Source organism: Artemia franciscana, chromosome 8 (assembly GCF_032884065.1).
Source record: "Artemia franciscana chromosome 8, ASM3288406v1, whole genome shotgun sequence".
Taxonomy (NCBI): Eukaryota; Metazoa; Arthropoda; class Branchiopoda; order Anostraca; family Artemiidae; genus Artemia; species Artemia franciscana.
In genome coordinates, this window is record NC_088870.1 from 14,405,391 (window position 1) to 14,426,804 (window position 21,414).

At 34.6% G+C, this 21,414-nt stretch overlaps 1 protein-coding gene across 1 annotated transcript; it reads left to right on the forward strand.

Moving 5' to 3' along the window:
- Positions 1-536: 536 nt before the first annotated feature.
- On the forward strand, positions 537-11,257 carry LOC136029810 (uncharacterized). Its single transcript, XM_065708266.1, has 4 exons — positions 537-732; positions 3,499-3,596; positions 4,737-4,837; positions 10,954-11,257. Exons 1-4 carry the CDS (start codon positions 555-557, stop codon positions 10,958-10,960), a joined length of 384 nt encoding a protein of 127 aa, XP_065564338.1. The 5' UTR covers positions 537-554; the 3' UTR covers positions 10,961-11,257.
- The last annotated feature ends 10,157 nt before the right edge of the window (positions 11,258-21,414 follow it).

Genomic DNA, 21,414 nt, shown 5'->3' on the forward strand with positions numbered 1-21,414 from the left:
TTCTTCGCCCATTTTTCGTTTCTACGAACAGAGGATCGGGATTAAGAAACTGCTTGTGCCAAAAATGTTTTTTTTTCAGCTTTGTGTGAATTAAAAGCAGTTTATTTGTATTGTCTTTTTGTTGCTTCCATTTCTATTGTCGAAAATTGAATTGGGGTCATCTTTAATGTTTCTTTACATTCATGATACAAAGAGCAATTTTATAGATTAAAATTGTAACTGATTGATTAAAACGCAGTGAATTACTTATAGCCAGTATTTTATCCAGTTCTGACTCAAAACGATGAAATAAAGCCCGCCGAAAGTCGGGCCAGGTTCTTGGGGGAAAGGTGTCCGTTGTAACATCCATAAAAGGTATTTTTAGGCACTAGACCATCTGATGGTTGATTCAGTTATACAATGCCAGGGCAAACTTTTTTCTTATTTGAATTGGAATCTTTTAGGCGATTGTTGCAGCAGACAATTCGATCTTGATTCTATGTAAATTAGCTTGATTGTGTCTTTAGTTTTTAACCCTTAATTTTTCTTAGAACGGTACTACATCAACAGATGAAATGAACCTCAGGCATGCTTCGGGTCAGCCAGCTTCGGGTAAGGCTCCTTGGAAATTACCATGCACTGCTTTTACTTTCATAAATGGAATGAAATGTATATCAACCCTTCATACCCCAACCATGATGAAATGGGCCAAAATTGCCTCATCTGCAACTACATATAAAGGCATACCCATTGGTAAGAACTATACTGACTCCCGATTAACATGCTAATCTCAATAGTTTTGCCTTTTTTGAATTGCTAATAGCGAATATCTGGACGAAGTACATTGAGAAAATGCCTGATTTTAATCTTCCTCCACGGCCACCCCCCCCCCCCCTTTCTCTTCAAAGGGTTTGCTGTATCCAGCTGTACTCTGTATTCAAGAATTTGTGTGAGAATTACGTTTTCAAAAAGAATGAAAGTTCTTAAGCCGAACTGGCCAGGCATGACAATAAACAACAAAGAGAGAAAAAACTTTACAAAAGAATTCAAATAAACTTCAAACGAGACGACGGCCAGTAGAAAGGAGAGACTAAAACACCGCGGATATTTCGCCTGTATCCAAACAAGGCGTCCTCAGCACAAGATAAAAAACTAAACTAAAAACAAATAAAAACCACCACCAATAACAATAAATACAATTGTCGCTACTTATCCGCGTAGAGAAAAGCAGCTATTTGAGTTACTTCAATGAGGATCAAAGAGCAACTGAGGAAAAATTATGAAATGAAGCTTAGTTAATTATTCTGTCGCGAAATAATCCTCTTGTAAGCTAATATTGAAGCAACTCTTTTTGGTCTAGTAGGTAATCTTGTCCCATGGTGATTGTGTAAAATTTTAATTCCCTTATTGATTATTTGCTCATTTTTCAAAAGAACATCATAAATTGGGTCAATATTCAAATTCCCTGTGTCTCTATTTGTTGCAATATTAGCAAATATATGTTTTTCAATTTCTATAGCCTCCCTCGCCCACTGAGAAAAACCTCTATCATTAGAAATAGCTGTAGTCTCATCAAATTGTATAAAATGTTCGGGATAAAAGAATGTATGTTCAGCTAGAGCCGAAACAAAAGTTTCCGGAGGCTTTCTTAATTGTAGGGTTTTTTCTATTAATTTGCGATGCTCAATAAGTAAATTGTTGGTGAGTTCTACCAATATTAAACTTTCCACAGGAACAAGGAATTTCATGCATTCCACTTACTAAATCTCTCCGGGTTAAATCCTTCCCAGAATTAAGAAAACTACCTAATGATTGGACTGATTGGAAACAAGTATCAATGTTATTTTTACTTAAAATTCGTTTAAGCATCTCTCCCAAAGTAGGTACATAAGGTAAAGAAATGAAACTTCGGTAAGTTTAATTCTGTGCACTTTGAAACCACAATAACCCTATTGTTGTGTTTAATACGTCTATTTTTATTACTTTATCAATGAATTTAATCGGGTAGCTATTACAAAATAAAACATCCCTCAAATACAACAATTCAGAATCTAAAAACTCCCGGGAACAAATTCTGAAAGCTCTATCCACCAGTGCAATCACAACTCCTCGTTTCACTGAAATAGGGTGGCACGAGTGAAAGTTTAAAAACCTATCACTGTGAGTAGGCTTTCTATATACTGAAAAAAGTAAATGGAACTCACTTTTAATCAATAAAATACCAAGAAAAGGTAGTTTATCATCTTCTTCAAACTCCACTGTAAATTTTACGTTTTTGTCAGAACTATTTAAATGTTTATGGAAAAGGTCTAAAGACTCTAAACCGTGTTTCCAAATGCAAACCACATCATCCATGAATCTGCCCCAGAAACAATGAGAGAGCCTAAAATTGTGTATGGCGGAGGTTATAATAGATTCCATGAAGAGATTTGTCAACAAAGGGGAGAGAGATGCCCCCATAGCTAAACCAAACACCTGTTTGTAAAATTCACCTCTAAAACCAAAATAAAGAGAATGTTCATTTGCAAGGATAACAAATATTTATGGGACGGAGGGTGACTCCCGTCTTAGGAATCTTGGGTAGACCATAGATCTTTGGTGCGGAACAATCTCTTGGACAAAATTTATTATAAAATTGTGGGGTAATGTGTAAATTATTTTTTAGCGACTCCAATTCCTTTCTAATCGACTTTACATATTTATCCGTAGGATCGAAATCCAATTTCTCGTAAATAGTGGTATCCGAAATGATTGTACTCATTTTACGATCATAATCATCAGTCCCCATAATTACAATAGTATTGCCTTTATCTGCTCTAGTGATAGTAAGGGCCTTATCCTTTTTCAAATCAGAAAGTATTTTAATGTCATTTTTTGTTATATCATTTTCGATTTTTTTTTTTTTTCATGTTAAAAGTCTTAAGTTTCCTTACGATTTCAGCTCTAAGTTCTTGAGGAGCTTCGACTTTATCAATAGAAGCCATAATTCTTGACTCTACCTTATAAATTATTTTTGAATAAGAATTTGGGGTTGGAAAACAAAATCTAAAACCCTTCGACAAAACTGCCTCTTGTTGACTGCTAAGGGGAGTAATTAGTCTTATTTCTTAGTCCCGGTATGTTATCTCTGTGCACTTTCATGATAGTACAACTCATATACAATTGCCACTGATTTCACATATTCAAATATGAAATCTCACCCTGCAATCATAACTCCAAAAGAGGGAAACCGAACTAAAATAAATTGAAATGTAAAAAAGGTATTATCAGATGTTGAAATCCATACAGATCGTTTGTATTCATATTATTTCAAAACAAGTTTAATATCTATTTAAATTTGAGGTTTTTGTTAGAAGGTGTACAAGAGAGAGGGAGCATAAATTTATTTTTTATTGCGTTATCCACAGAAGTGCCACCCTGGCCAGCATCGTATATGCAGGGTGGCCATTTAGAGCCTTAGTCATTATATTCTATTGACCTGAGTTTTCTTGAGAATAGTTTGTCTTCTTTTTCTTTTAGGCGTTGGTATCTTCGGAGCAGGAGTGTCAATGCTCATTTATCATTATGATAGAATTCCTCGGTTGAGGCAGGTTGTCAAGGATTTGATAAGATTAGAGGTAATATTTACCATATTATCCAATATTTATTATACTACAAAACGTTTTCTTTTGTTTACATAGAAAACATAGGTTCCTAAAACAACTAGGTGGGGAAAATGAGCACAAGTCTTAGATGCGTGATTGACATGGCCAGAACGGATTCGCTCTCTGTGGGGGAGTTTGGAGGAGGATTGATTCTGAAAAATTAAAAAAAAAATGGGGTAATTTTAATTGACGAAGGAGTGATCGGATCTTAATGAAATTTCACATTTAGAAGGATTTTGTAACTCAGATCTCTAATTTTAAATTTCGATCAGATCCAGTGTCATTGGAGGGGGGCGGATATCTTTGAAAACGCTGAGACTGGAGAGATCAGGATGAAACTTGGTAGGAAGAATAAGCTCAAGTTCAAGATACGTGACTGACATAACTGGAACGGATGCGCTCTCTTTGAGGGATTTGGGGCTCGGGGGTTGTTGGGTAATTAGAAAAAATGAGGGATTTGTAACCTACGAACATTAATCAGATCTTAATGAAATATGGTATTCAGAAGGATCTTGTGCTTTAGAGCTTTTACTTAAATCCCGACCAAATCTATTGAAATTAAAAAAAAATGGAAGTTGATATTTGTATTCTGACTGACAAAAATAAAGATAATGACGCAAGTAATAAGAGCTATGAAAGTATATTCTCTGTGGAAAAAGAAACCATTGAGGCCGAAAGCCGTCGTGACGCAAGACTGTCATCTGCAAATGCTGATATAGATGAACAAAAACTGTGTGATAGAATGTGCTGAAGGAATTATATCAGTTGAAGTTAGTCTAATGTTATTTCTGAAAATGCCAGGTGTGAAAATACAACTTCAGCTGGGAATACCCAAAGATGAGATACTTCTAGTTTTTGATAGCAAACAGGTTGGGAACGACAACAAAATACCAGATTATAATTGCTGAGATTTTTTTATCGAAATGACATATCTTTCTTACCTTTATTAGGGTGAAATTTCAGGAAATATCGAGAGATATGTTGAATCAAATCAAAAGCCAATATGTGCATTAGTTTACTTAGCTAATGAATTGATTATTAACTGCTTGAATAACGCTTAATATTCTGTAGATACGTTTTCTACTGCATTCTAATTATAATGAAAATTTACAGGCTGATCAAGGCACCCTTTCAAAACTGTGGAGTGGGATTTGGCAAGTAGTTTGCACTGTGACCGGTACCGTTTTAGTGTTTGAGGTTACGTCTGGCCCTAGGTATTTTTTCCTATAACTATTCTTATTATTTTCTTACTGCTTATACCGATTTCTGAGTATATATAATTCATTATACTGCTAATGCTTATTAATGATCATCCTTTATCGCTACTACTTTAGTTTAATTTCTATTTTATTGTTTATCGCTACTGCTAGTTTAATTTCTATTTTATTGGTTAATTCAAACGGGGGACGTATTTCCTTTTTTGTATTATCCGCTTATGCAAAAAACAAAAAAAAGGAGAATGAACATTGTTCTTTAATACTTTGTGTTTGCTGCTAAGACTAAGAGTATTTTCACACTACTTAAATAGCGAATTAAAGTGATAGATGTCTCTTCTGGAAACAGTTTTTTTTTTCATTAACGTGAGTTTCCCAGGAGTGTGTTTGTCTAAGGAGCAAGTGTTTGGGGTTCAGTTCCCCCAAAGTGATGTTCCTTAGTTACAATATATCTAAATATGAGTTTTTAATTTTGCAAAGGCTCTTCTTGTCGTTTCAAGTAATTTTTCAATTGAAATTTACTGCCTGAAATGTTCTTATCAATTCTTGTGTGAGTGTAAAGATTGCCAATTAAAAAAATTATGCATACCATCTGATGACTTGTGCTAGGTTTGGTTGGCTAAGAAGCGTTCGAAGATACACACCAAGTAGCGGACAGTAGAGACCCTTTAATTGGGTGTCTATAAAGAAAGAGAATTGGCACTTATGGACAAGCTCGCACCCAGATGGGTGTTAAGGGATTTGAACCCCCACCGAAACGTTTGGCTGACTTATAAAAATGGAAGAAAAATGAACAAAAACCAGTTTATCCTTTTTAAAAGTTTTTTTAACTCCTCGACAGAAGGATTTTCTATGGCAAATTTTACGCAAAAATTGGGGAGGAATTTTCTGTCAAGATTTGAAAAATAAGCAAAAATTTAATATATAAAACAAAGTTTCAAACTTATGGCAAACCTAAGCCATTTAAATATGAATAGGGCTGTTCCTTCCTCAACCTTTGCTTTTTAAGCTAAAGTTTTCTTTTTCCTGTCTCAGTCCTTTAAGATTGATCTCTGGAATACATGTGGCGTAGAGTTCGAAGTATTTTTTTTAACGAATTTTTAGAGTGAAGATTGAGGATTGGGCTACCCTGCTAAATTTCGAAATAACTTCGGGTCATCTGAAATTTTCGCTTGCAGTTGAAAAAATTCTGTAAAAAAAAAATTCTTCATTTGATTATTGATTATTCCTTAAAACCAACCGGTTACTAACTCCAAATTATAAGGCAAAGGGTTGTGTGTTTGTTATGCATAATACCTGAGCTGTTAATAGACCCCAAATATTATGTCATTGTCAAACAAATCAACAGTATTGATTCAGAGTTCAAAGTGTCAACATCTAAATCGGATACTGCTTGGACATTATTAATTCATTAAGTGTTATGTGAAGAAACAAAAAATTTCGCAATAGAGATTATAGTGATGCATAATCTCTACTTATACTTACTGACCTACCTATTAAAGATATTGCACTGTCGATTATTAATTCAGTAGGTTTTTTATCTTAAGATTTATATCATGTTGCAATAAGATACGATTATTTTCAATTGTGAAGTGAGAGCTGGTAGGATGGTAATCAAGCAATGACAGGCACTATCTTTGTTTGTCCGGTGTTGAGCATTTTGCAGCAGCATATAGCGAAACATAAGGACTGAATCTTTCAAATTGCTGCAGAGTTTATTTTTTGAAAAGATGTAATTAAGAATGCGATCGAGACGTGCAAAAAGGCTTTTCAAGTGGATATTTTTGAAAAGCGAAGAGGTTGCTATATCTTTGCCATCAGATATTTACAAACTAATTAGTGGCTTAGTGCAACAAGATGAACCTCCACCGCTTTTTGTCATTATAGACCCATCGGATTTGCCATCGTTTCTAAATGATGCTACTAGGATTGTGGCGTCACGCCTAAACGAGTGTATTCGTATTCTAAATTTCTTGGTGAAAAAGCAAGAAACTTGCTCACAGGTTCCAGTCTTAACTGTTTGTCCATCAACGTCACCACATCAGCCCCCCACCGTTACTGTTGTGCTAAAGAACAGTCTTGCAAGTATTAACGTGCATAACCCGAAGAACAAACGTGAATTTATGCAGAAAGCTGGCTGCGCAGATAAAGTTAAAAGATAAAAGAAAAAATGTACTGGTTGATCATTTAATCGATGAAGAGTTTACCATTGCAGCAGTTGCAGCCACCTCCACCCCTCCCCCCACATTAAAAATTCGTGCCAGAGCTATTAAAACTGAAGATGCCGGTATTATCTAGATGGATCCCGATTATGATGTCTCTCAGATTCCAGGGCATGATAGTAGCGTTGCAAGTCTGATAAGGTGTGGAAGTTTTAGAATAGTAGAGCGGAACTTTAAAACTAAAGAAGAGTTTGACATCAAGATTGAATATTGCCTTTTCCGAGTGACTCTGTCAATCGAAAAGCATAAGCAGTGCTAAAATTGCCAAGGATTTCGGTATTTTGTAAGGGACTGTAAGAACCCTGTTAAATGTAATAAATGTGGAGGGGATTACACTAACAAGAACCAAGCATGATCTTCTCAGATTGTTAAGTACGTTGATTGTGGAGGGAATCATCGTAACAATAGCTTGATGTGTCTGGAGCTTAAGAAGTACCTCCCTGTTCAAAGGGCCTTGGGAAGATTGAATTCATCCGTCCGTTTTAATTTTTAAGTGATGGTGATCTCTAATTCAACCGTGTCCTTATTTTATCCAAATTTCAATGGTGTTCGTGACAAGCTTCTAACTCTCAAAAGACTGATTAGTAGTTATGAAATTGTGTGCATCAATGAACACCTTCTAAGTGCTTATAATGTCCCACAGCTAGAGCTCTCGCATGACCCAACTTCTTTATTTGGCCTGCTAAACTGACATCTGGCCGTTCTTCTGGTGGCCTGCGATTGCAGTGAATAAGAAGTTTTCTTGTTCATTTGGGCCAACTAAGGTGATCCAAGGTCAGGTTGTTTATTTCAAATCGTCAAATATACGAAGCGTGTATATAGAAATGGTGTCAAATCAGCAATCTTTCGCAAGATATCAAAAATAATCCCCAGCTATCGAATTGGTTTTATTATATGAGTTTATCGAATTGGTTTTATTGTATATATATATATATATATATATATATATATATATATATATATATATATATATATATATATATATATATATATATATATATATATATATATATATATATATATATATATATATATACGCATATATATATATTTAGCAATTTTATAAGACGCCAAGTCCTTGAAGGCTCACTCACTTTCTAAAATCGTGCACACCGGGAGAGACGAGTTTGTTTTTTTCAAAACAAGAATTATGCTGCACATTTGAACTGAATACAAATTTTTGAATGCACTAATCTGTTTTCTGTATTTCTAGCTTGCTCAAAACTTTTTTTTTAACTTTTAAAACTGGAAACTTAAGACATAAAAGAAAAAAAGTGCAGTCTAAAATCATATTTCAAATTTCTGTTCATTTTTAATTCGTACCATTTTTCCCTTGATTGTAAGTTGAGAGTTTCTTAGTAGTAGCAGTTGTAGTAGTTGTGTTGTGCTTCGTCTTATAGCCATTTTTTTGTCCTTTCTCGATTTTGTCCTTTCTTTTTCTTTTCTTTTTTACTATTTAAATTTAACTAGGAGACGCCTTGTTATTTGGGGTGCTATTATTTTCTAATACGTATTAAAGCTATCTCTGTTCTTTTATTTTAGTTCAAGAAGAAAAAGCGAAAAACTGACAAGTAACTGCTGATAAAAGAATGAAAACTGCAACACGATTTAATACCGAATATTTTGAATTCTCATTCGGTATAATTTTTCACAGATAAAAGAATACTCTTGAAATTCAATAGTAAACACTCGTTAAAAAATAACCACTTGTACGAGTTGGATGAAATACTCATCTGAGTGACAGAGTGTACAATATCAGTTGACATTTATGAATATGTCACCTACAGAAATAATTATAATAAAAGCCTTAAAACATGTGTCTTGCGAGGATAAGAGTTCAGTCTTGTTCAAGCACCTGGTTGTGTACTGCCTGCTTTTTCCCTAACAAAATCTCATAGGAAACATGTTAAATGGGCCTAACTGCTGTCCAAAATTAATGCATTCTAGCAAAAAAAAAGAGATGATTTTGAGCTCAATTCGCCATCTATAGTTTCTATCCTATTGCATAGGCATAAATCTTTGGCTGGGGTGAAAAATAAAATGAGCTTTGCAGAATCAGAACCTTTTCCGTATTTTGGAGAATCCTCTAAATCTTGTCCCCTAAATCTTTGTTTATGAACCCTATATTTTCTTCTGTGCATAATTGCATGTATAAAATCGAAATTAAATAGAACTAACAAGATTCTTCTAAGGAGGGGGGGGTGTCAAATCCTTCAAACCGAATTCTTGTTCTCATTTTTTCCCATGATTTCCTAGGGTATTTTGGCTATTGCATAGTCCACGAGATCAACGAATTTATGGCAAGTCTTTTTCATTTCTCTTCTTTCAAACATGATATTTGCTGTTATTTCCTACGTGACCCTATAACTTAAAATAGTGATTTGCCTGGACTTTTTTTGGAGTGCGCTGTGAACTTGACAATTAAACAGAATAGATCTTTGGCCAGGGCCAAAAACAAAATGCGCTTTGTAGTATCAAAACCTTTTCCGTATTTGGGAGAATCCTTCTGAATCTTATCCCCTAAATCTTTGTGTATGAACATTGAAGTCTATATTTTTTTTTTCTGTGTATAATTGCATCTATGAAATATAAAGTAGGTGGAAATAACAAGATTATTCTAAAGGGGGGGGGGGTAAAATCCTTCAAACCGAATTCTTGTTCACATTTTTTCCTATTATTTTCTAGGCTATTTTGGATTTGTATTAAGCCCCTTCCCGTCATCTCCCCTACGTGCAGATAAAATCCTCTTGTACCAAGGTTTAAAACTAATAAAGCAAAAAAAATTTGATGTTATGTGTTTTGCCTCTAAAAGCAAAGCAATCCAGGTATAACCGGCTAGTCTAAGATTAATTTACAACTTGCTACTATTTTTAGTTTAGGCTTCATTATCAAACAGTTCGTTGTAACGAACTGTAGTATGGAACGACCCGGCTCAATAGTAACCGAAACCCTAAAAAAATGGAATTTTAATACCAAGAGTTACATCAAAAGAATTGCATTTCGTGCTGATTTTAAACATATAAGTTACATCAAATTTTAGTCTTATCCATAAAAGAAATTTGGTCTTATAAAAAAATAGGGAAAAACACCCTCTAAAAAACATAGAATCGTAAAGAAAATCACACCATCAGGTTCAGCCCATCAGAGAACCCTACTGTAGAAGTTTCAAGCTCCCAACTAAAAAAAAAATGAATTTTTTGCCTGAAAACCGATCAAGGATATGTGTTTATTTATTTGTTTTTGTTTTTTCCCAGGGGTGATCGTATCGACCCAGTGGTTCTAGAATGTCGCGAGAGGACTCATTCTAATGGAAATTAAAAGTTCTAGTTGCCTTTTTAAGTAATCAAAGAATTGGAGGGCAACTAGACCTCCTCCCTCTCTTCTTTTTGCGTCGAAATTTTCCGATTAAAACTATGAGAAAGCCATTTAACCAAAAAAAATTAATATGCAAGTTTCGTTTTGATTATTTGTGTGTGGAGAGCAAAAATCAAAATATGCATTAATTAAAAAAGTTTATAAATTAAATAAGAAACAAGCATTTTAGCTGCAAGTAAGGAGCTACATTAAAACTTAAAACGAACAGAAATCATTCTGTATATAAAAGGGGTTGACCCCTCCTCAACGCCTTGCTCTTTACGCTAAAGTTTTTTAACTGTTTCAAAAAGTAGAGTTGTGAGAAAGAGTCAAACTTTAGAGTAGAGCCAGGCGTTGAGGGGGGGGGTCATTCCTTTTCATATACAGAATAATTTCTGTTCGTATTAAATTTTAATGTAGCTCCTTTCTTGCAGTTAAAACAAAACTTGTTTTTTTATTTAATACCATCCTAGAGGGATTTTTCTTTTCGGGACACTTCAAAAAAAAAAGTACAACTTAAAAAAACGTCTTTCTTTTTAGGCAGTAAGAAGTGCCTGTCCAAGGAAGGGAGTGTCATATCAGAAGAAGAAAAAGAACTAAGATCTCTGCAGATTTTTTTTTTTTTTTTTTTTTTTTGTGAAGATGAAAAAGTAGAAGGTTTTAATTGAAAAATTTTACGAAATAAAATTGAATTGTTGAAAATCTTGCCTTAAGGTAACTAAAGCTTTATGCAAGCTAATTTAATTATGTTTGAATTATCTAATATCGATCTCTGTCAATTATTAGTGACCTGTGACACACTGTTTATTTTAGGCCGTCTTACATCCCCTTGAGTACTGTGCTTGACAGCTGAACAGTTTAGCATGGTTGGAGGCGATTTATTCTGTGGGTTCGCTTCTGTGGTAGAATCAGAATCTTAAGTGCACTTAATTTGTTTATGCACTTATTCTACTTACAAACTTACACCTTCAATATAGCACTCCAGCAAGCAAGCTTTCAATTTAAGGAAAGCACAATTTAAACAGCTAATGCAATAGGCTCCAAACTAAACGAAGCTCTGACTTTTATACCAAGAAATTTTAAGTTTTTTTTTCTAAGACTTGGGTACCCGTCTCAAGCTTTGTTCGTAGGGAGTCCCAAAGTATCTGGTTGTCATTTCACTTATTTTAGTTGCTCAGAATACAAACACTTGCTACATTTTTTCTAAGACTTGATATGGAGATAAACAACGATTTGAAACCTTGTGTTATAAGTTCAGCGCTAATAATAATCCGTTTGTATCGACTTGGATCATTAGAATGTTATTATTCTGTTGGACCTCTGAGTGAATGGTTTAAATTTTCTGTTGAAGTGGTTCAGAGGTTGAAGATAACTGTATCTTATAGCAAAAAAAAGGTTGATTGTCTCCTACCTGTCCATGCTCTTAAAATTATTACCAAAATTGAGGATTAAGTGCCTCAAAAGTTGAAGTAATGAGTCAAAAATGAAGTAATGAGAAACAGCTGAAGTAGTGAGTCGCAGCCTCAAGGAACAACCACTCCAGAAACAATATTAGGGGAGAATCAGTGGCGGTTATAGGCGTGGGCTAGGGAGGGAAGCTGCTCTCCCCCCCATGCAGTTTTTCTGACATTAAATTCCGTTTATTTTATGTTTTTACGGGTATACCTCTCTCCACCCAGGTTATGAGGCCTAAAACTGTTACTGGGATGTGCCCAGAGGATCGCCCTCTTTGAAGCTGAAGAGTTATGGAAGCATCTAGAAAATGGAAGTACACTTAACGTTTCACAATAAATTTACTTTTAATCTTCTTTTCTCGAAATATTGATAAATTGTGATTTTTGTAAGAATCTCTTGTACATGTTAAACTGTGTTTCCATGCTTAATTAAAAAATTAGAACCCAAGACAACTTTCCTGAGGAATGTTTATTTAGGCATATGGTTAGTTCAGTAGTTCAAGTTAGCAATAAATCTTCTTTGCCCTTTTTATTTATTTTTCGCTTTGTTTTTTTATTTACGCTTTTATTGCTTCTGCAACTCAAATTATGTCTGCTGACTAGTTTTACCAATCAATAGCCCCCCCCCCCTTTGCTTCTACTGGCCTAAAATCATGCTTTAACTATTCAAACCTCTTCCACCTCCAAGACCAGATTTTTGACGATATGCCAGGGTCTCAAAAATGATTCGGGCATCGCACCTTTCACAAGTTCTGAATGGCAGTTGGGAATTGGAGATTATGCAGCAATCGAAAGGAAATCTATATTATCGGTGATTCTTTTAATTTCTCGACTGTGTGGCAATAGAGGTCTAATTTAATCGGCCTACCTAAGGTTTAGATATGATGACAATAATTTTCTACAGCTGGGTATGTGTGAGCATATTGGTAAAAATTTAGTTTTTAGTTTCAGAAAATTATCCCCTAACTCTTGATTCTTGAAAATTATGCCCTAACTCTTGATTGGTCAATCAATTGACCAATCAGAGTTGTCAACTTTATTCTTGTGAGTTGAATATTGTTCAGATCAAGAAATTTTGAACGGTGGGTGCAAGCGCCGCTGTAATCGTGCATAATTCTAGTTTTATCGACAAGTGTGACTACAGAAGGGTCTGAGCAAAGAATGTTTCCATGGGAGAGGGGTAGGGTCTTTGAGCTCCCCCACCCGAAATGTTTGTCCGACTCGTATAAATATAAAAAAAATGAATATAAAGAAATTTTTGACGCTTTTTAATTTTTTTTTAACCTCCTCCCCCAGAAAAGACCCTTTTCTCAACATCCCCCCTCCTCAACTGAATAAAAAATCGTGGAAACAACCCTGTTCTGGGCTTTAAACTACATAATGCGAGTAGACTCCTAATTTGGTCTTACCAAAATTTGCACACAAGATGCCCAAATAAGTCTGTAATATAACACCCATTCATTTTCACTCATTAAATCACATGTAGTCCTTATTAAACAGTGGCTTTTCTAACCCTTCACCACAGGAATTTGAATTGCAATGGAAAGTGACGTCGTAACGTGTTACATAGATGGAATACTTAAGGTGACTTTTGGTTTTAGAATAGAAGTATAAAAAAATATCTCTTCATGCTTAAACATTGAAATTTTGCTTGTACTAAATTTTCATTTGTTTTTTTGTGTATATACCAGTACCTGCTATTACCTAGGCCTTAATTTCTCAACGAACAGCCTAAGCTGTAGTTTACTAAGGTAAGTAGGTTGGAATAAAAATAGTAATTAAATGTACTCCAAATTTACTTTTCTTTCGATTTTTTTTTTTTTTTTTTTTTTTTTTTTTTTTTTTTTTTTTTTTTTTTTTTTTTTGTGTAAGGGGTCACTTCTGAATTAGTTTCTGTTCGTTATTATTGTGCATACTTTTCTTGTGTGTTGTTTGTAAGAATAATCCGATCATAGTTATATCACGTTCTCACTCGATTTTGGGGAAGCTGAGTTTCAACATAATTCAGGCCCTGTTCGCTATAATTATAAAAAGACTGATTGGAATATTTTTAGCACAGTATTATTATAAGATATAGATGGTATTTACAGTTTACTCGTTTGTTCACGGGAAGATATAGATGTTATAGTTTCCAACCTGATAAATTTAATACAAAAATGCACTGAAAGTTCAACCCCCAGAAAGAGCTATTGTAAATTTTCTAATTATAAACGATGGTGGAATTATGACCTAACCCAACTCTGTAGAAATTTTTGTAGAGCCGATAGAGCTTAGAAAAATTAAACTCCTGTGAAACTGCGTGTCAATTTCGGGAGACATTGTGCAGTATAGGCCTATGCTGATGACATTTGTGCTACAATTTCTGCAGATACTCCCCAGAAACTCATTCATATGGCAAATGGAGTATTTATGAGGTTTTGTGAATGGGCAGGCAATTATAAGCTTAAGTTTGATGAAAATAAAACAGAAGCGCTGTTGTTCACAAGAAAACATAAAGTACCAGATATAACGCTAATGTTTATGAATACCCGTGTAGAGATTAAAGAAAAAGTCAGGTGCCTCGGTGTTATTGTGGATCGAAAGCTGTCGTGGAGCGAACATGTCACTACCAGAGTTAATGCAGCTAAACAGTATTCCTTGCGACTTATTTCAGCAGCAAAAACCACATGGGGTTTAAAACCACTGGCTGTAAGAAATTTATATAAAGGTGTCATTGAAAGCACTATATTATACGCCATGCCTGTATGGGTAGTAGCCGTGAAGAAAAAATGTATTCAAAATGCACTAAGATCCGTACAAAGAATGTCAATGATTGCCATTTCAAAAGGTTTCCGATCTGCGAAAACAGATACAGTGACAGCTGTCGCCGGATGTCTTCCTCTCGATCAACGTGCAATTGAAGTATCTTTGAGCAGATATTTTAAAAAAGGTAGACCAAATTATTGGCCTAGTCAAGAAAACTGGCATTCTGGTATTTGTTTCAGGTCAAATATGCATAGTGTTTTTATAGATGAAGAAGCATTATTATTATTTACGAGTTATGAAAATATAAGTGACTAATTTACTAATTTTGATAGGAAAAAATTACATGATATAATTTTATCTCGATGGTTTTCAGCCTTCCAAATCGCAGCCAAGCCGTGGACAAAACACTTTTTTAAAACAGTCAATGATTTTAAAGCAGCGGCAAAGACAACCCCATCTTTTAAGCTTACACAAGTTATTACATGTCATTCTAGATTAAATTCATTTTTATATAAAATCAAGAAAACCGATTCCCCTTTATGTGTCTGTGGTAAAGATGAAACTATGGATCATGTCATTTTTGATTGTCCCTTGTACACACGAGCTAGATTTTCATTACAAGTAAATTTAACTTTTTATAGCGTAAGCTTCCTATTAGATCTAAACTTGGTGTGGCATATGAAGGATGTACGTCGTTTATTCATGAATTTTATTAAATAAAATTGGTCGCCTAGATTTTTAGAATCATGGAATTTTGAACTCATTAATATGTCTCGTGTATTTTATATCTATGTGTGGTAAATGAATTATGTTGCTTTCATGTTTGTTTTTTTGTTGTTTTGTTTTGTTTTTTTTTTCTTTGTGTCCATAGTGCTTAGCTTTAGAATAGAAAGTGAAACACTTTTTTGCTAGTCGAATCACTAAATAAATTCATTCATCATTCATAATAGGTGAATTGGCTCAATAATCTGCTAAAGGATCTAAAGGTCACCGCAAAGGTATATTTAGAGTAATGTGCGTTCCTATCTTCTCCGCTGAAGAGTTTAAGGGCATATCATGTGTTGCACATTTTTCTTAGATTCTCCTTCGTGCGTGCGCAATGAGGAATTTATATCAATCAGTTTGTTGTAACCAACAGTAGTAGGGAGCGACCAGGCTCCCTAGTAACCAAAACTCTAAAAAAAAAAAAAATTATACCAATATGTTACATCAAAAGAACTACATTTTAATGCTGATTTTAAATGTATAAAAGTTTATTCTTACCCATCAAAAGTTACGAGCAAAAATCTAAGAACTGTTTCTTTGGGGACAACTTAATCCCCCACAGTCCCCGGGGGAGGGACTGCAAGTCACAAACTTTGACCACTGTTTGCATATTATCATGGATATTATGAAGTGTACAGACATTTTCAGGGGGACTTTTTTGCGTCGGGATGAGGGTGGGTGAAGGGCGTTACGTGTGAGGATCTTTCCACGGAGGAATTTATCATGAAGGAAGGGAAATTTCTTGAAGGGGCGTGGGAATTTCCAGCATTAAAAAAAAAACAATGAGAAAACAAACTTGAAAAAGTTTTTTATATTGCTTGCGGGAGATTTCAGGCAAATATTACCCATAATACCTAGATCAACCCCTGCAGACGAAATGAATGCTTGCCTGAAAAATTCTATTTATGGGCACACGTAAAAACATCAAAATTAACTACAAATATGCGTGTCCGATTGGAAAATGATGACTCTGGTCAAACAAAAAATTGATTTCAAACATGTCATTGTATCGACAATTAAATATGTAAAAACAGTTTTCTGTACCTGTAGGACACAGCTTAGATATACAATACAGTTAAGAAAACTCCTATATTGCCCATGAGAAGCTTTTGGTACAGAGCTCTGAACTTGGCGCCTCCTTGATCGTACTACAACAACATAGGCGGGAACACAATTTTGTTTTGTTTGTCCAATTGCTCCAATCTTTTAGATTCAGGCTGCCAGTTTCCTGTCTCCAGCCACTAGTATCGCTACCACGCACTGTGTCCCAAAAATAAATCGAGTTTTCATTAGTGTATTGTATATCTAAGCTGTGCTGTAGGATGTAGACGTTATATTCGTCTGATAAAGCGTGAAGATGCATCCAACATTATTTGTGTTTGGCTCATAACATCACGAGCTATTTGGCATTAGTAAAATCTCATTATGAATGGGCGTTACCATAGAATGACAGGAATGATCCACGAATAATTGAATGGTAGAGGATATACAAAATTCGAGTCAACTCTACAAATGTTGCTGGATGTCTAAGCCATCGCTTCCCAACCTCAGGGTTGTGATCCCATAGACACGGGGTCACAATCGATAAGAAAGAGTGAAATACAAATACGAGATAACCTTTTATTGATTAATTAGTATATTTCAATGAAATATACATTATATATAAAATGATAACTTACGTAAAGGAACTATCATGTATCAATCAATAGCTAACGAAATAACTGAATACTACTAGCGAAACAAATGATAAGACTCGAATTACTTTTATTATTCGGGTGTTGTGAGATTACTGAGTTTATATTAGATCTGTTTGGAATGTAGCAACCTTAGAAATTTTGAGAAAGGATGATCTAAAGGACTTCATCACTTACCTGGGTAACTGGAATCATATTTTAGTAACGGACTTATTCGTTTAAAAACATTTAGAAAACCGTGGGGGGGGAGAAAACGCCACAAAACAGCATGAGAATCTCAGGCGGCATTTTATTTTTGGTACACAATATTGAAGTTTTTCCGCTCTTTCGTAAAATTTATGTAGTGTTAATTTATAAGATAATATAAAATTTGCATTTGAAAGTTACTATCCCAGGAAAAAAAAAATGCCCAACTAGGTTTTTGCCAAAACTACAAAATATCAATGAAACTACAATCATTTTAAAACTATCAATCAGACGTACAATTCGTGTGTAAAAATATCGGAAGTTTAGTAAAAATAAGGGGGGGGGCTAACAATACGTGATACTTCTCTGTGTCGGTGCTAATAAGGGATTGAGCTGGCATTTTGATAGAAACAAATGCTTGGAAACTCTTGGAACTGAAATTCAAATCTGTCTTTGCCACCCTCGATGTAGGAACAGACAAGAAACTGACGTAACTTCAGTGGTGTCAATTCACGAAAATTAAGAGAGGAGGGGGAATGTATGTTTTCAAAATCTATGGGAGACGATTTATTTTTTTTTTTTTTTTAATCTTATAAGGAAGGATATTTTGAAAATCGAGGGGAGAGGCAAAAAATCTAAGGAGGCACATGCCCCCCACCCCGATTGACGCCACTGCACACTTGCACAGCACTGCCTCAGGTAGCCGTGTGTCACGATGAGTTGTTATCTTATTCATTTTTTCTTCAAATTAAGGGGGCCCGGATTGAATTTGATCACCGCTGAAATGGGGTTACCGAAGCTCCAGAAGGGTCATCCATTCTTTTACAAACTGTTTTCTGTAGCAGAGGGGAAACTAGGCACCCATATTATTCCAATTGAGTCAATCAAACAAAGAAATACGTGTTCAAATTTTTTCTAAAAATTATGGTCTTATTTGGACTATTCTCCCGAAACGAGAGCCAATGAAACAATTTTTTTGTCTGGACTTGGGCGGCTTTGGATAAGATGTAGATAATATAGAAAATATCACATTTAGATTAGCAATATGAATTCAATTCAATTGTGTGCTTTGTTTGAGAGCGCTCTACTTACTCAATACATTCCAGGTTTCTAAATTGTGCGTGTCCCACGTAAGTGCAGATTTTCTAAAGACCAAAGATAGTGTTAGAGTTTAGGGGTGATTAACGCTAGCTTGTGTCGTGTTTTTAAACTCCTTGACTGACATGAATGATCAGCAACATTTCAAATACCTGTCACTGGTAATATTTGAGCATACCAATAAGTTGATTTTTAATGCATTAATTACTGCTATGATATTTTGTTACCAAGTATTTCAAAAACTATATTTATTCATGAATATACAAAGTTGTATCTACGTAGGGGGGTTTAACCCCCTCCCCCCCCCGAAATGTTTGCCCAACTCGTAAACAAAAACTGGTAAACGTAACAAAATTCCATCTAAACAAAGTTTTGGTGTTTTTTTAAAAAAAAATTTTGTACCCTCTCCCCATCTAAGAAATCCTCGATATGGCCCAGTGAATAAACTTTTCCCAATTAAATTCTCTAAAAAAGGCCATTTTTTCCGAGTTGTTATTGGAGCGTCAAATAAAATTCAATAAATAAAATGAAAGGAGAAAACTGGCATTTTTTTATTCTGAAAACTTTAATGTCTACTAATTAAATTTATAAAAAAGAATTCGTCAGAAAATCATTAAACATAACTTCCAGAAACAAGTATTTCAGAATTGTTCATGTAATTTTGATACTCGTGTGCATTTTCGGGGGAAGGGGGGAATAACTGATATTTACCAATGCTAAGACTGTCAAAAAGGCTTTTTAGTAGCCAATTCACACAAGTCCACAAGAAAATGCCGAGTCGTGTCGGCTTTTATAATTTTTCGATAATTTTAGGAATATAATTGTGGTTATTAAATAAGTTTTTAACATAATAAGTTTTAACAAAATAAGTTTTAAATGTTATTAACATGGATCATTACTGCTTGTTTATAAAATTTAGCTTTTGGGTAAAGACCTTAACTCCTTGCAAGACTTTTGAGACAGACTACTCGAAATTGCTCTAAAAAAGTTTTTACGTGGCAGCTACCTCACTATTCTACAAGCATACGCTTCACTCTGGAAAAATTTGCATCATCATCACTGCCAGAGTCTAGGCGTCCGGAGAAGTTCGTCAATCCTTCATACCAATCGCCTTATTCAGGGGTTTGTACGGCAGAATTATTAATAGAAACCTTATCCTGTGGCCAATTGCCTCCTGAAACTAACTCCTGGTAGAAGCGACGTCCAAAATATGATTAGTAAATTCCTTAAGGGGCGTTCCACACGGTTCAGGCAGTAAAAAACAAGTTCGTTTGTAAGCCTGGTGATCATTACTACTGGCGTTTACTATGGCATTATTACGGTCTAAAATACTACTAATGAATTCCTAAAGGTTAAGGAAATTCCCATACGGTTGATGCAATAAAAAATAAAGGTAGTTGGTAAAACTAGTGATCATTACTACTGGCGTATACTGTGGAATTATTACGGCCTAAAATACTACTAATGAATTCCTAAAGGTTAAGGAAATTCCCATACGGTTGATGCAATAAAAAATAAAGGTAGTTGGTAAAACTAGTGATCATTACTACTGGTGTTTACTCAGTAAAAAAGGTGGTTAGTAAGACTAGTGACATGTCATCACTACTACTGGTAGCGCAAATTTGTCTTTAAAAATGTTGCCAGTTCTCCGATTTCAAAATTGTCAACATATCTAATTTTTATCAAAAAGCAGATATCCATAAGCATGTATTGGTATATACAGCCCTGTTTATCTTGAACTAAGCGTTGAAAGCGGAACTTCAAATGATCAACTCTTTAAATCCCTGAATATTTGGATTGTTGCAAAAAGTATGAAACACACTCTGTCGGATTATTTTTTTATAGAAATATTCAAGGTAAGAGCATAATCAGCATCTGAGATGCAGAGTGAAATAGAGGCTTGTTAAACCCATTTACAAGGTTCAAATCTTGCTAACTTCTGATAGAAGCACAAGCTCCATTTTCGCGTAAAATTCTTAAAACTGCACAGATTACCATTTACAGAAAAAACAAATAGCTTATGCTTATTACAGATTCGTACTTTCATCAAGACAATTCGGTCTTCACGACGCAAGGGTCTTCACACTCCTTTACAATTTGAACCTTTCTACGATTTTTGTATCGTAGACAAACGATACAACGATACGAATTGTATCGTGTAACAAATTCCTATATAAATAGAAAACCTCTGAACGCACAATGAAAGATTGTCAGCTACTAAAAACCACCAGTACCGCAAATCTATTTAGATTTCACCTAAGGCGGTAGCCGAAAAAGTATTTGTCCTGGAGAGAACATTTAAAACACAAAATCCACATTTTCAAGTGACACTTTTTCCGAGAGTTCGATCCTACAGAGGTATTTAATGGGAGTGGAATGTCCCTGTGTGCAGCTCTGAATTTCCCAACAGGCTTGCAATTTATCTTAAAAAAAAGGATAAAAAAAGGAAAAGAATTAAGTTGTGGGAACCAAAAGCAAATTGATATTCAAACTAAGAGCATTGCTGCCCAGTACCTTAACAATAATGTTTCTGGTATTCGTCTCGAGCTTTACACTTAGGGATGAAAGAAAAAAAAAGAAAGAAAGAAAAAAAAAGGAAAAGAATTAAGTTGTGGGAACCAAAAGCAAATTGGAATTGAAACTAAGAGTATTGCTGCCCAGTATCTTAACAATAATGTTTCTTCTATTCGTCTCGAACTTTACACTTAGGGATGAAAGAAAAAAAAAAGAAAAAAAAGAAAAGAATTAAGTTGTGGGAACCAAAAACAAATTGAAATTTAAACTAAGAGCATTGCTGCTCAGTATCTTAACAATAATGTTTCTTGTATTCGTCTCGAACTTTACACTTAGGGATGAAAGAAAAAAAAAGAAAGAAAAAAAAGGAAGAATTAAGTTGGAAAGGAAGAATTAAATTGCAACCCAACAGGCTTGCAATTTATCTTAAAAAAAAGGATAAAAAAAAGGAAAAGAATTAAGTTGTGGGAACCAAAAGCAAATTGAAATTCAAACTAAGAGCATTGCTGCCCAGTACCTTAACAATAATGTTTCTTGTATTCGTC

Coding starts and splice junctions, on each gene's coding strand:
- LOC136029810 (XM_065708266.1), top strand. CDS start 555: ATGAACCTCAGGCATGCTTCGGGTCAGCCAGCTTCGGGTAAGGCTCCT. Junction 733..3,498: donor ATATAAAGGCATACCCATTG/GTAAGAACTATA, acceptor TTTTTCTTTTAG/GCGTTGGTATCTTCGGAGCA. Junction 3,597..4,736: donor AGGATTTGATAAGATTAGAG/GTAATATTTACC, acceptor GAAAATTTACAG/GCTGATCAAGGCACCCTTTC.